At 37.0% G+C, this 14,459-nt stretch overlaps 1 protein-coding gene across 1 annotated transcript in view; it reads right to left on the bottom strand.

The window, feature by feature from the left end:
- LOC127658763 (low-density lipoprotein receptor-related protein 1B-like) overlaps positions 1-14,459 on the bottom strand; it is a 471,292-nt gene that overhangs the window by 191,437 nt on the left and 265,396 nt on the right. Inside the window, exons 15-18 of the mRNA XM_052148252.1 lie at positions 12,351-12,491; positions 7,473-7,598; positions 6,402-6,518; positions 337-417 (exon numbers count right to left, since the gene is read on the bottom strand). Coding sequence (XP_052004212.1) covers positions 337-417; positions 6,402-6,518; positions 7,473-7,598; positions 12,351-12,491 — 465 coding nt within the window. The remainder of the gene's footprint in view (positions 1-336; positions 418-6,401; positions 6,519-7,472; positions 7,599-12,350; positions 12,492-14,459) is intronic.

Raw genomic sequence — 14,459 nt, 5'->3', positions numbered from 1 at the left:
TATTGTTGTTGGATGAGTGCTTGCATGCTGACGAAAACTTTTTTCAAACCTTGAGGCTTGTAATAATTTATAGATTTAAATTCATTACACTCGCAGTAATCTGAAATGGAGATATTATAGATAAAATAATCTGAGAATATTTAATGGTTATTTATGTTATGAATTGCTTGTGCAATAAAAAAAGATTGGACAGCAGTCTCAATGGACTTAATTGAATTAAAGAACCAAGCTCTCTTTAATCAGCTGCTGAGAAAATAGCCTAATATATCATCATGCTAAATGGAAGAGCAAGTAAAGCAAATGGTAAGATATTTTCTTAATCTTATACACACTCACCTGAGTCACAATGCCATTTCATGCTAAGGCACCTCCCATTAGCACAGCTGAACTGGCTGAGTGCTTCACAGGTAGGGAACGCTGTGAGCAGAGAGAAAGACTGTGAGACTTGTTCGCTAAAAAAACCCTGACGCCTGAACTCTGTCCAATACATCACTGTCTCTTTGATACGCTGGTGAAGAAAACCCATTTTTCATTCAGCTTTTAGCTTTGAAATATTGCAATAGAAGTTTGTCCTGGCACAGATTGCTCTGTCATGCTAATAGATTAAATTTGGAGGCTCTTTTGTCCTCAGCAAATTTACTAGTTTCTTGCAAGTTTGGGGAAACTTGGGCAACCGGTAAATATTCTCTTGCACTGTATTGCAAATTACTCAAGTTGGGGTGAATGCACAGTCATACCGCAGGGGTTTATTGCTAGTATTGTGGAAGCCAATACACCCTGAAGGCCATGCAAAATGTCATGGTGAATAATTGCTATTTTCTAGCTATGGTTAATGAAAAGAAAGTATGAACAAAGTGAAAACCAAATAGACCAAACAGATGCAGAGAATCACTGTCAGTGGCAATAAGAGCTTGCAAGAAGGCAAAATCACCCAAGCAAGATATCATGGTTTATAAGTTTTAGACAATGTTGATTTATTGATATAGAACAGTTATTGTTTCAACATTGTGAATTACTTCAGGTTTTGCTATTACTCTGTGGATCATTCAAAATAATAAAATAATAATAATAAAGAATGCAATCTGCACAAGTTTATAAAGAATGGTGTCTTGAAATGTAGCATATCTGTTCAAGAATGAACTTACAAGCATTCAAAAATAGTGACAGCACACATTTACCAGGCAGCATATGAATGTGGACATGAAATGTATAATTGTCCCATGTATGGGCACATACTACGGGCACATCATCCAAAGACATAATCTTTATTTAGCACTACACATGTCACATGACTGAATGTCATAACTGTCTATTTGACTGACCAATGGAAGATGAGGGGAGTGTTCAAGAAACCTGCCACCCCACCCAATCTGTTTGCAGATATTGCCCATTCAGCTTTCCCTTACAGTCCCTCTATAAGAACAAATTTTGTGAATTTAATTTTTTGTGCTTATAGAGCACTTTGTAAATAAGCATATTCATGTACTTCAGTAAACAGTCATCAAATGGTAACCACATTATAGGAATTAGGTTTAAACAGAAACAATTTGGGAATTAATATCACAGACTTCAAAGGGAATAAAAACTCCGCCGTGAACACCCCTGCCTCTCTTCCGGATGAGCTTAATACTTTTTATGGTTGTTTAGAGAGAAATAACACCGCCCTCATGGAGAGAGCTGTCGCAGCTGAAGCTACAGAGGTTATTTCACTCTCTGTCTCTGTAGATGTAACCCGATCCCATGCTCTAATGACGCAGCCCGCAAAGCCATCTGGACCCACGGCTTTACTGATATTCACCCGTGGGAAGGATCGGGTTACATCTACAGAGACAGAGAGAGCTGTCGCAGCTGAAGCTACAGAGGTTATTTCACTCTCTGTCTCTGTAGATGTAACACGATCCTTCCCACGGGTGAATATCAGTAAAGCCGTGGGTCCAGATGGCATTGCGGGCCGCGTCATTAGAGCATGCACGAACCAACTGGCTGGTGTTGCTATGGACATTTTCAACCTTTCCCTTTCCTTGTCTGTGGTTCCTTTTCCTCGGTCCCCACATGCTTTAAAACGTCCACCATTGTGCCTGTACCAAAGCGATCCAAAATCACTTGCTTAAATGACTGGCATCCTGTTGCTCTCACCCCCATCATCAGCAAATGCTTTGAGAGACTAATCAGAGATTATCTGCTCTGTGCTGCTTGCCTCACTGGACTCACTGCAGTTTGCGTACCGCAACAACCACTACAATGATGCCATTGCATCTACACTACACACTGCTCTCTCCCACCTGGAAAAAAGTAACACATATGTGAGAATGCTGTTTGTAGACTACATTCAACAGCATTCAAAACCATAGAGCCATCCAAGCTTGATGTGAATCTTTGGGCTCTGGGTTTAAAAAGCTCGCTGTGCAGCTGGATCCTGGACTTCCTGTCAGGTAGACACCAGGTGGTTATAATGGGCAGCAGCATCTCCTCATCACTCTCTCAATACTGGAGCCCTGCAGAGCTGTGTTCTCAGCCCACTCATGTATTCCCTGTATACACATGAAGGTGTGGCAACACACAGCTCCAATGCTATCAAGTGCGCTGGTGATACAACGGTGATAGGTGTTGTGGACTTCAGGTGAAAAGACAGAGAACATAGCATATCACCATTAATGGAGCACTGGTGGAGAGAGTCAGCAGCTTCTAATAACTGAGGAACTAACATTATCCTTCCACACTGAGGCCATTGTGAATAATATGAATCACTTAAATACATATCTGTACAGTAGACAGAGACAGTTCTAGTTCATATCTCTGACATTATAATCCTCTTCTGGCTGGAAATGGTTCCAAGGATGGCAGAGTTAAAAATCTCATTTATATAAAATAGTAAAAATGTCTTAATTAAAAATACATATATTGCTATACTTTTAATGAAACTTCCTACTTGTCTAATTCTGCATGGCCAAAACCTAGTGTTACCTTATAACCTACAACCTGCTATGAAAAATAGCGAAGTAACTACAGTTTCCATCAAAATACTACAGGTTCTACAGTGATTGGTACTACTGAAAAACGTTAATCCAGACCAACACAGCAACACTGGCTCAACCACTGGTGTAAATTTGGGGCAGAATCTTTTGCATTTTAATAATTTTTTTTAAAGGGACATTCTCTCTCAAGTAACTTGGGGTTAAGAGCCTTGTGCAAAGAACCAATTTTTATAGCTCATGGTTTGCTTCTTGCAGTATTAAAAACAGCAACCTTCCAAATACTAGCCCTGAGCTTAAGCCTCAATTGTGGTAACTATTGTATTTTGGTGGAAACTTTGCTTACCATGGTCATTTTCTTTAAGAGGTATCACCAAAATGATGTGCAACATGCCAAAAAATATGTCAAAAACATTGTAAAAAAAAAATGAAACCATTAGGAAATCTAGATAAAGTCTTGAGAAAACTAAGAAAATGGCAATTTGCATACAGAAAGTCACTATGCTTCAGGTGTGTCGTGCACAGTGCAGTCATGGGAAGCAGCTGAGCTCAATGTCTTTCAGCCCAGCTTGATTACGATTAAGTGAAGTCAGGCATGCACTCTAATTACTGCTTACACTGTGAGTGTTTGTGCAAGAGTGTACTGAAGCAGCCTAAAACACAGCAGAGGTAACTGGAACAATGGCACTTGGACCAAGTTGCAGCATTTGTTGACAGATCTCCAGAAAGTGGCCTTGTTACTGCATTGCATGATACACAAAAGGCAGCATAGGAATGGTTTAAATTTTGTGCTTGATTTTATTTTATTTTTATTTCACAGGAACAAAGATTGTGCCATCAGCTAGTGATACAGAAATAAAGTGTGCATCTGAGAGCAGTATGAATGATAACACGTTACCACCATTGATGACAACCATGCAACGAAACATTAAAAACTCAAATTCTAGTGCCACAAAAGACACCAAATGGAAAAAGAAAATTCCAACTGTTTTCAAACAGTTTCTCTATTGTCATTGTTATCAAATAGCATTGACATGTTCCAGAGAAAAATTTGACATTGACACTTTTCAGGGAAAATAATGACTTCTGTCTTAAAAGTTATTTTAACATCAAAAAAATCAAACACCTCACCTGAAATTACTGGTTTAAACTATTCTGCATAACCATTTTAGGTTACACTTTAAAATAAGGCAGTATTTGTTAACATTAGCTAACATGAAATAACACTGAACAATAATTTTACAGCATTTCTTAATCTTGAGCAATGCAAATTTTAGCATACACTAACACATTTTCAAAATTAAAAGTGGGATACATTAACATTAATTAATGCATTATGTACTAACATGAAATAACACTGAATAACCAAAATTAATAAATGTTGTTAAAAATATGTTACTTTTTAGTTCGTGACACCTAATGCATTAAATCAGGGTCAAAAAATGCAACGTTATTGTAAAGTGTTAAGGATGAGGAAAAACAAGATCACAAAGAATTCAATCCCTCCTTTCAGGAACATATGACATATAGCCAGTTTTTAACTGAGATTGCTTGTGTAAAAAGAGGCCCTTCAGAGCAGAACTGTCTAACCATTCATTCCCTGCATTTACATTCTGTTTTGAATAGTCAATTCACTGTGAGAGTTCACAGTGGTAACGTTTCTGAGCCATTTCCTCTCAACGCCCTGTGTCATTTCCTTTAGTCTGCTTGCAGGGTCTGGGATGTGGTTGTGGTGAGCTTTTAACATAAGAGAATCTCTGATTTGTATTACCATTACACTCTTAAAAGCATCTGCATCCATGTGTAATATCCATATCCAGACTCAGGTAATGTGCTCGGTTAGCATGTCCTGAACACTGACATATAACTGTCGGTGGCAGAATAATCAGAATATAGAGTAGGCTGCAGAGATATTACTTTTTACTGAAATGTTGCAAATGCTGGAGCCAGTTCTCAGCTGAGGGTATATGCGGATCTCTCTTAGAACCTGCCCACATTTCCACTGACTTAAATGCAAAAATGCGTTTGTTGCTGACTATGTTACTACACAACCTATTCATAAACAAAACTGCCATATTACTGACTTTGTTAACAAGTATTGCTCCTAGTTTCTAACTCTCTAGTACATTATAAAAAAGGAGACCTGCAATTGTTACCTTAAGAATCTATTTGTACTTGATCTAACCATTAGAAACATTTTTATTGGTGTTGCGGCAGTCGTGCGAGCACCTGACCAATTTTTTCCAGTTGGGAAATATCACGTGGAAATCATTGGTGCTCATGTGGTTATGGCATCATGTGAGAGCAGCTTACGGCATCACAATTATTTAAAAAAATGTTGATGAGGCCGCTGTCGGCTGGAATTCGTGAGGTGTGTTGCGGTTGAATGAGACGATTTGGCTATCTAATTAAAATTGACCAATCAGAAAAAGGTGTTACAACTTACAAGATCAATGAAAACTAAGTCTTCATGAGCTTTTACACATTTGGAGAAAATGGTCTTGTTAAAATTGTGTTTTTGCCATATTATTCATGATCACATCACTGGGAAGTGTTCTACAGAAAGACCATGCTGTTCTCTGCTCTTCAAACAAATAATTTGCCATAAGGGTTGCACTAGAAAACAATCTTTAACACACTGACAGACAGAGTTTGAAAATTTCCATCATGGTCTATTTTCATTCATCATACCTTAGATTTGTTTCAGTTTTAGAGCTACATTAAAGGGAATATAGCACACAATAGTGGATATGTGATAGATTTTTTTCAACTCCCCAAGTCTTCTAGGTTAAAATTGTACCTGTTTAAAACGTGCCACTTTTAAGCACATTTACATGGACAAGACCTCACAGATCTTCTTCAGAATGTCAATCAACAAGCTATCAACACACAAGCAGTGACACAGATGAGATGGATGTAGCCTACATTTAAGTATACAGTAAATGACAAAATCGGTGAATGAATTTTCCATACTTTCTTTTTAACCTTGTACATTTTGTGTGCTATTTATCATGCAGTAACTGGCAGCAACACATTGACGTTATGATTGATGTATGCTATGCAGTAATGAAATCACTCAGCCTCTCTTGAAATCTGAATTTGTCAAAAGTCGGACAGCATTTGTAATAAATATCCATAATTATTATTTTTGATTGGCAAAAAAACTTTTTTCAGGTTGTTTATTATATGTAATTTGCTTGGTTGTGACTGCCATTCACTAGCTCATTGTAATTTCATTGCACTGTTTTTGTTTTTCCTATTTAAATGTAACAGGACCCCTGCATCGACAGGACTGTGCTAGTTGAAAAGGGACAAAAGACAGTAAGGCAGTCAACCTCTGACCTACAATCATGATGACAGAGCTGACTCATGCAATTGATATAATAGACTTAACTTTGCCAAGAACTATTGAGCAGGACAGTGACTCACCACAGGATGTGGATTCATCGGACATGTCTCCACAATCATCATCTTGATCACAGCGCCATGCCTCAGGTACACAGCGACCATTACCGCAGGTGAACTGACCTGCTCGACATGGCTGGGCTAAAGACAAATGATACAGGAAAATGTTGAGTATTTAACATCATTGTCCATTAGGGACCATTTTGAGAAAGACAAAATGTTTAGAAAGCAATTCTTATTGTGTTGACCTTAGCATCCTGTTGTCAAATAATGATTAGATTATTTAAGATTTAAGACAATGGAGCAGTAAAAAGTAAATGTATTTATTTATTTTACAAATGGAACCAGTTAATAAGACCCAGAATAAGTTATAATTTATAAGTTCTCAATTGCCAACATTGGTGGCCATATACCCAATTTCATTTTTTTTAACTGGTCTTAATACATGGTGACACAAGGAATTAGTTGCTGCCCAACACCAGGCAATTATTTTAATCACTGCATAATGTAATTGACACACCAGACACTACTTATAGCCAATTCAACTGCTTTGAACTGCTTTGAATCATCTTGAATCATCAAATGTTAATCACATTAAAATCTGCTTTCAATTTCAGCTCCTCTCTGATTCAGAAAAATGACTTATGTTCTACATTGGTTTGCTCTAATGGCTTCTGCCAAGTCAACAAAGGCCTGAGCAGTCTCTGTCTGGAGGGTCAGCTTTATCAGAGGGATGTCAGACTGTTGATAGCATTTATCACATCTCCTCTTCTGTACCATTGATTTTACATTACTTAAACTAGAGAAAGAGTGTTACTGCAGGAAACAGGCCAGGTGTTACTCCAGTATGTAAAAGGGGGTGATTCTGACTTGCAGTTTATAGTGAGAAAGTTAACTTCAGTGCACACACGTTTACATGCACAAGTAATATTGAGTATGCTCTTATTAGAAAGTGCGTCATTACCTCTTGCCTTATTACCTTTATAATACAATAAGTAAGGTATACAACATGGCCTAAAATGTGTGGATACCTGAATGGCACAAAAGTATGTACTTGTTGAACATTTCATTAACAAAATGGGCATAGAGTTCCACCTGAGCATGTTTTATTAGACTCGTCCTCATTATCTCCACAGTCATTGGTTCCATCACAAAGCCACCTCTTGGGTATGCAAAGGTTATTGGGACACTTGAACTGGTCAACAGGGCAACTGCGGTTAGCTGAAAAGAAACAATGGAAGCAAAAACCTAAAGCACCTGTCAAAAAAGGAGAATAGTACATATTGCATCTAAGAATGAAACAAATCATTTGCAAGCCTCACATATCTGTTTTTATTTATTTTTTATCATTTTAAAATGTTTTGTTGTATTGTTGACAGACAGTTTTACATATGAGTTCATATCCATAATATTCTACTTTTGTTTTGACACAGCACTTTTCACAGTGTGCTATTCTTCTATTCTCCTGAGCTAGCCTTATATTTATCTCAAAAATATGTGTTTGTCCTCAAGCTTTTGAGTTTATTTAAAGTAGCAGCTGTGTTTTCCTGAACTATTTGCTCTATTACTCATAGCCCCAGATACTCAACGCATCCCCAACAGACAATGAGTAAGGGATGAAATGGAAAAACAATTTCAAGTGGGATCAGGCAGTACAATTTCAGATTATAGGACATCCCAGCAGAGCAGGAAATTGATTTAGCAATTCTGATAATTCTGGCACAGCATCGCGTTAAAGTATTTCTCCAAGTGAAAAATGACTCAGCCCTCAAAGGTTTAACACGGTTCTTATCTTATCGATTAGCTCATGAGCTAGTTGTGCAGTGGGATGCAATTTGTGGGAGAACATTTTAATATGAAATTAAAAATTAAACAATTGACATTGCATTCTTTTTGTTCCAAGTGATATCAATTAGCAATTTATAAATTATCAAAAGATGATGTTACAAAATGACTAAGTAAAGATATAACAAATTGGTAGTTCAGGGATCAGAAATTAGACAGTAATTAATGACTCATAATTACTCTAGTTAGTGACTTAATTGTTAGGAAAATACAAATGTAAAGAGGCTATATGCCAAGTATAAGAAATCAATGAACAAATGGCTAATAAATATCTTATAATTCCAAACAAGTCCCTTAAAAGTCCAATTAATTACTGTCCAATTTCTGATCCCTACAACCTCAATTCCGAAAAAGTTGGGACAGTATGAAATATGATAATAAAAACAAAAAGGAATGATTTGTAAATTATATTCACCCTTTGCTACATTGAAAGCTCTACAACTACACATTATATGATGATTTACCTTGCAAATGTTTTTTTATATGTACAGTCAATTTAAATCAGATGATTGCAACACACTCCAAAAAAAGTTGTGACAGTTGAGTGTCTACCACTGTGAAACATCATAATTTCTTGTAATAACACTTAAGCATTTAAGCACTGAAGACACAAGTTTGTTAAGTTTAAAAAGTAGAATTTCCCCCAATTAATCCATTATATGGGGTCTTCGTTTCCATATTGTGCATAATGCACCACACATTGTAAATTAGAGATGGTCAGGACTGCAGGCAGGCCAATCTAGCACCCGCACTCTCTGCTTATTCAACCAGTATGTGGAAGTTGAAGTTGGCCGGGACGACCCTGGAAAAGACGGTACTGGAAGGCAGTATATGTTGATCCAAATTTTTTACATATCTGTCTGCATTAATGGTGCTCTCACAGATGTGCGAGTTACTCGTGCCATGTGCACTAACACACCCCTGGTCCATACAGACACTGGATTTTGGAACTGACACTAATAACACCCCCATGGAGAGGGACCACCCGAGCATGGAGAGCACAAAGCTTTTTGAAATGTGGATTCATCAGACCAAAAAACACAGTTCCACTGTTCTACTTTCCATCTAAGATGAGACCGAGCCCAGAGAATTTGGCAGCGCTTCTGGACAGTGTTGAAGTATGGGTTCTGCTTTGCACAGTAAAGTCTTAACTTGCATCTGTGGATGCAGCAGCAAGTGTTGTTGTCTAACAAAGGTTTTCTAAAGTAATCCCAAGCCCATGTTCATGATATAAGTTACAGATGGATGATATTTCTTAAGACAGTGACGTCTGAGGGATCAGAGATCACTCACATTCAGAAGTGGTTTTCGTCTTACCCTTTACGCCCTGAGATTTTACCAGATTCCTTGAATCTTTTAAATATATTGTGCACTGTAGATGGTGAAATGCCCCAAATCCTTTCAAATTGTCTTTGGGGAACATTGTTCTCAAAATGCTGGTTTATTTGCTTAAGCACCTGATGGCAAATTGATGAGTTGCAAATGAGCATTACTCTTGAAGGACTAGGCTGTATTTGGAGGCTCCTTATACAGTATAGAGTACTATGACACAATTACCTGACCTGTTTAAGATCTGTTTCACATTGCATTGTTATTTTAACTCTTCAAATTGTTATGAGTCTTAAATTGCCCCAGTCTCAAAGTTTAATTTGAAATGACTGTACATTAAAAAAAAAACAATGAAATTCACAATGTAAAACATAAAATGTGTAGTTGTAGTGTTTTCAATATCTCAAAGAGTGAATATAATTTACAAATCACAACTTTTTGTTTATATTAGCATTTTTCATACTGTCCCAACCTTTTTGGAATTGGCATTGTAAAATAAAGTGCTACAAATTTTTTTTATGTAAAATAACATTTAAACAGGGAAATACAAGTTTCAAGATTTTTAAACATTAAATACAAGTGAACGCTGTGATGTAAAATTAATATTAAATATTCTGCACTATTGCTAATAAAGTAAGCAAATGTTTGCGATTGGCCATGTTAAATAATTTACACAAATGTTTTGTTGCTGTTTGAAATATTCTCAGCTCCTACTGGGATAACATGAACCGTCAGGTTTTGCACTTTTGCACATTTCAAAAGTCCAAGCTGTCATTATTGTCAATGCTGTCAATATATATATATATATATATATATATACAGTGAGGAAAATAAGTATTTGAACACCCTGCTATTTTGCAAGTTCTCCCACTTAGAAATCATGGAGGAGTCTGAAATTGTCATCGTAGGTGCATGTCCACTGTGAGAGACATAATCTAAAAAAAAAAATCCAGAAATCACAATGTATGATTTTTTAACTATTTATTTGTATGATACAGCTGCAAATAAGTATTTGAACACCTGAGAAAATCAATGTTAATATTTGGTACAGTAGCCTTTGTTTGCAATTACAGAGGTCAAACGTTTCCTGTAGTTTTTCACCAGGTTTGCACACACTGCAGGAGGGATTTTGGCCCACTCCTCCACACAGATCTTCTCTAGATCAGTCAGGTTTCTGGGCTGTCGCTGAGAAACACGGAGTTTGAGCTCCCTCCAAAGATTCTCTATTGGGTTTAGGTCTGGAGACTGGCTAGGCCATGTCAGAACCTTGATATGCTTCTTACAGAGCCACTCCTTGGTTATCCTGGCTGTGTGTTTCGGTCATTGTCATGTTGGAAGACCCAGCCTCGACCCATCTTCAATGCTCTAACTGAGGGAAGGAGGTTGTTCCCCAAAATCTCGCAATACATCCTCTCCTTAATACAGTGCAGTCAGCCCTGTCCCATGTGCAGAAAAACACCCCCAAAGCATGATGCTACCACCCCCATGCTTCACAGTAGGGATGGTGTTCTTGGGATGGTACTCATCATTCTTCTTCCTCCAAACACGGTTAGTGGAATTATGACCAAAAGTTCTATTTTGGTCTCATCTGACCACATGACTTTCTCCCATGACTCCTCTGGATCATCCAAATGGTCATTGGCAAACTTAAGACGGGCCTTGACATGTGCTGGTTTAAGCAGGGGAACCTTCCGTGCCATGCATGATTTCAAACCATGACGTCTTAGTGTATTACCAACAGTAACCTTGGAAACGGTGGTCCCAGCTCTTTTCAGGTCATTGACCAGCTCCTCCCGTGTAGTTCTGGGCTGATTTCTCACCTTTCTTAGGATCATTGAGACCCCACGAGGTGAGATCTTGCATGGAGCCCCAGTCCGAGGGAGATTGACAGTCATGTTTAGCTTCTTCCATTTTCTAATGATTGCTCCAACAGTGGACCTTTTTTCACCAAGCTTCTTGGCAATTTCCCCATAGCCCTTTCCAGCCTTGTGGAGGTGTACAATTTTGTCTCTAGTGTCTTTGGACAGCTCTTTGGTCTTGGCCATGTCAGTAGTTGGATTCTTACTGATTGTATGGGGTGGACAGGTGTCTTTATGCAGCTAACGACCTCAAACAGGTGCATCTAAATTAGGATAATAAATGGAGTGGAGGTGGACATTTTAAAGGCAGACTAACAGGTCTTTGAGGGTCAGAATTCTAGCTGATAGACAGGTGTTCAAATACTTATTTGCAGCTGTATCATACAAATAAATAGTTAAAAAATCATACATTGTGATTTCTGGATTTTTTTTTAGATTATTTCTCTCACAGTGGACATGCACCTACGATGACAATTTCAGACCCCTCCATGATTTCCAAGTGGGAGAACTTGCAAAATAGCAGGGTGTTCAAATACTTATTTTCCTCACTGTATATATATATATATATATATATATATATATATATATATATATATATATATATATATATATATATTATTTACACTTTTCACTCAAATTGTTATGCTGATCACATCACTTAATAATAAGAAAAATGAAAAATAGAATAATTTTCACAAAAGTACAAAACAATTATAGAAATTAGTGTATATTCTAATTTATTTTATATAAAATTATTTCATAATACTTTACAAATAAAAATGAAATTCTGTATTGAGAGATACATACAGCAACATGAACAATTTACACTATGTGCATATTAGATGACAACTTGACACCACAAAGGTTTGATGGTTCAGTAAAGCAGATTCAACAGGGATTATATGTCCCTGACAGGGGAGGAAGAAAATGAGGTACATACAGCATATGTGAGGCTCCTCATCACTGCCATCTAAACAGTCATCATCTCCATCACAAATCCAATTGGATCGTACACAGTGCCAGTTCCCACACTGAAACTCATCATTTCTGCACCGCTGGGGCTCCTCTTGACCTGCAGAGTCTACAGAGAGAGAGAGAGAAAAACAATGATCCCAAATAATAGACCAGAAGAAAATAGTGGATGTGTGTATAATTTCATTCTGTCCAAAAGTTATATCACAGACACAAAACTAAGTGGAATATAAAGTTTGGCTGATGAAAAAATGCTTCATCCTAAATTATAAATCACTGAGCGGTCTGTGGGTATGCTGCCTGAAGCTGAGACTATGAATAGATTATTTCATTTTTACACCACAATACCCATGTTAGTTTTTTATTATTATTATTTATTAAATAAATACAATTGAAAATGTTTCCCTTCCATATAATGTAGTCACATATGCCTACATTGCAAGCGAGCGTTGAGATGTGACAAAACTAGGATTCTTCCCATTAATAAACAAAGCTGTCTGAAAAGCAAAAGCTGTGACGTTGTTGCATGAAAACCATGTTGGGGAACAAAAACCTAATTACCAAAAAAAAGAAAAACATTAGCTCCCAAAATAAAAGTAACAATGTTACATAATTCATTGCTTTTTAGTAAACCGGTAACATTTTAGTAAAACTAGGAAACATTTTTGTGCCAATACCAATTTACAAATATTTAGAACAAGATCTGCCAATATCGATAGGTTGGTGGTAGGGTTGGGCGATGTCCCCTAAATTGGCAGTTGACGATGTTGACAGTAAAACATCGCGATGGACGTCGGTGGGGTTAGGAATTTCATTTAAATTTTCAAAAATTATATGAAAAATTATAATTTCGTTATTTTACTAACCCAACCCATCGATCGGCGCTTTATCAGTAGGTTGCACGACACGTGAAGCATTTTTTCTTTTTTTAGCTTTCACTTAAGAGTTGTGCACTTTTTATTTTAATATATCTCTTTACATAAATACTATTTTCCACTTAAAAACTATAATTTCGTTATTTTACCATCCCAACTGACTCATCCGCGCTTTCCAATAGGTTGCACATAAGGGGGAAAAATATTTCTTCCACTTAAGAAGAGTTGTGCACTTTTAAGCACTTTTTATTTTAATATATCTCTTTACATAGATATTTTTTTTCTACTGAAAAACTATAATTTCGTTATTTTACTAGCCCAACTAATTAGTACTCATCCGGGCTTTTTAATATATTGCGCCTAAGAAAAAAAAGTCGTCTTTGGGCAGCCTTCTTGCGAAGAGAGCAGCCACAGCCACGCTCACTGATGAGCAAAAGGTCGAGACAGAAATGACCATGTACCTGCAGGAAATGGCCATTGATGGGGAAGAGGACCCGCTGACTTGGTGGAAAACGAACGACAAAAGGTTTCCGTTCATGGCAAGATTAGCACAGAAATATCTGTGCATATGTGCTACCAGTACTCCATCAGAGCGGGTCTTCAGCACAGCGGGTAGTGTAGATACTCCAATCCGCTTATTAAAACCAGATAAAGTGAATATGTTGGTATTTCTGGCCAGAAACAACGAAATTTAAACATGGTCTATGGTGAAAGATATTAGATTTCTTTACGCATTTTTCGCCATCCGTTGCGGAGCTATTTGATTTTGCATATTATTTTTTAAACATTCATTTGTGTAGTTCATATGACCACTTTACAATATTTCCATAACATAATTTATTTTGTAGCCTGTGCTGAAGTTAATTGTGCTGCTAATTATAAGTGAAATGTTAATGCCGAGTTTCGGTCTGAGTGTTGTTCCCGTTTTCTTGTTCTTTATTTGTTGTTCTTCTATGTTTTAATAAATGTGTGTTATTCATATTAACCTTGTTTCTTTCATTTGATTTGACATTATGGATTTATGGCCAAGGAAATTTTTCTTTAAAAGTATTAACCAGACAAAAGTTATTTGACGTTCGCTGGTCTGGGTTTATCTTAAACTGCCGCTTCAGTGTATACAAGAGCTATGTGACAATGAGCAAGATTTTCTGAGACACTACAACTACTAATAATTAATTAATAAAGGCTATTTTCTTGTAGCC

The sequence above is a fragment of the Xyrauchen texanus genome, chromosome 18, assembly GCF_025860055.1.
Source record: "Xyrauchen texanus isolate HMW12.3.18 chromosome 18, RBS_HiC_50CHRs, whole genome shotgun sequence".
Lineage (NCBI taxonomy): Eukaryota > Metazoa > Chordata > Actinopteri > Cypriniformes > Catostomidae > Xyrauchen > Xyrauchen texanus.
The sequence above is the reverse complement of the archived record's forward strand: the minus strand, read 5'-3'. Positions and strand labels throughout refer to the sequence as shown.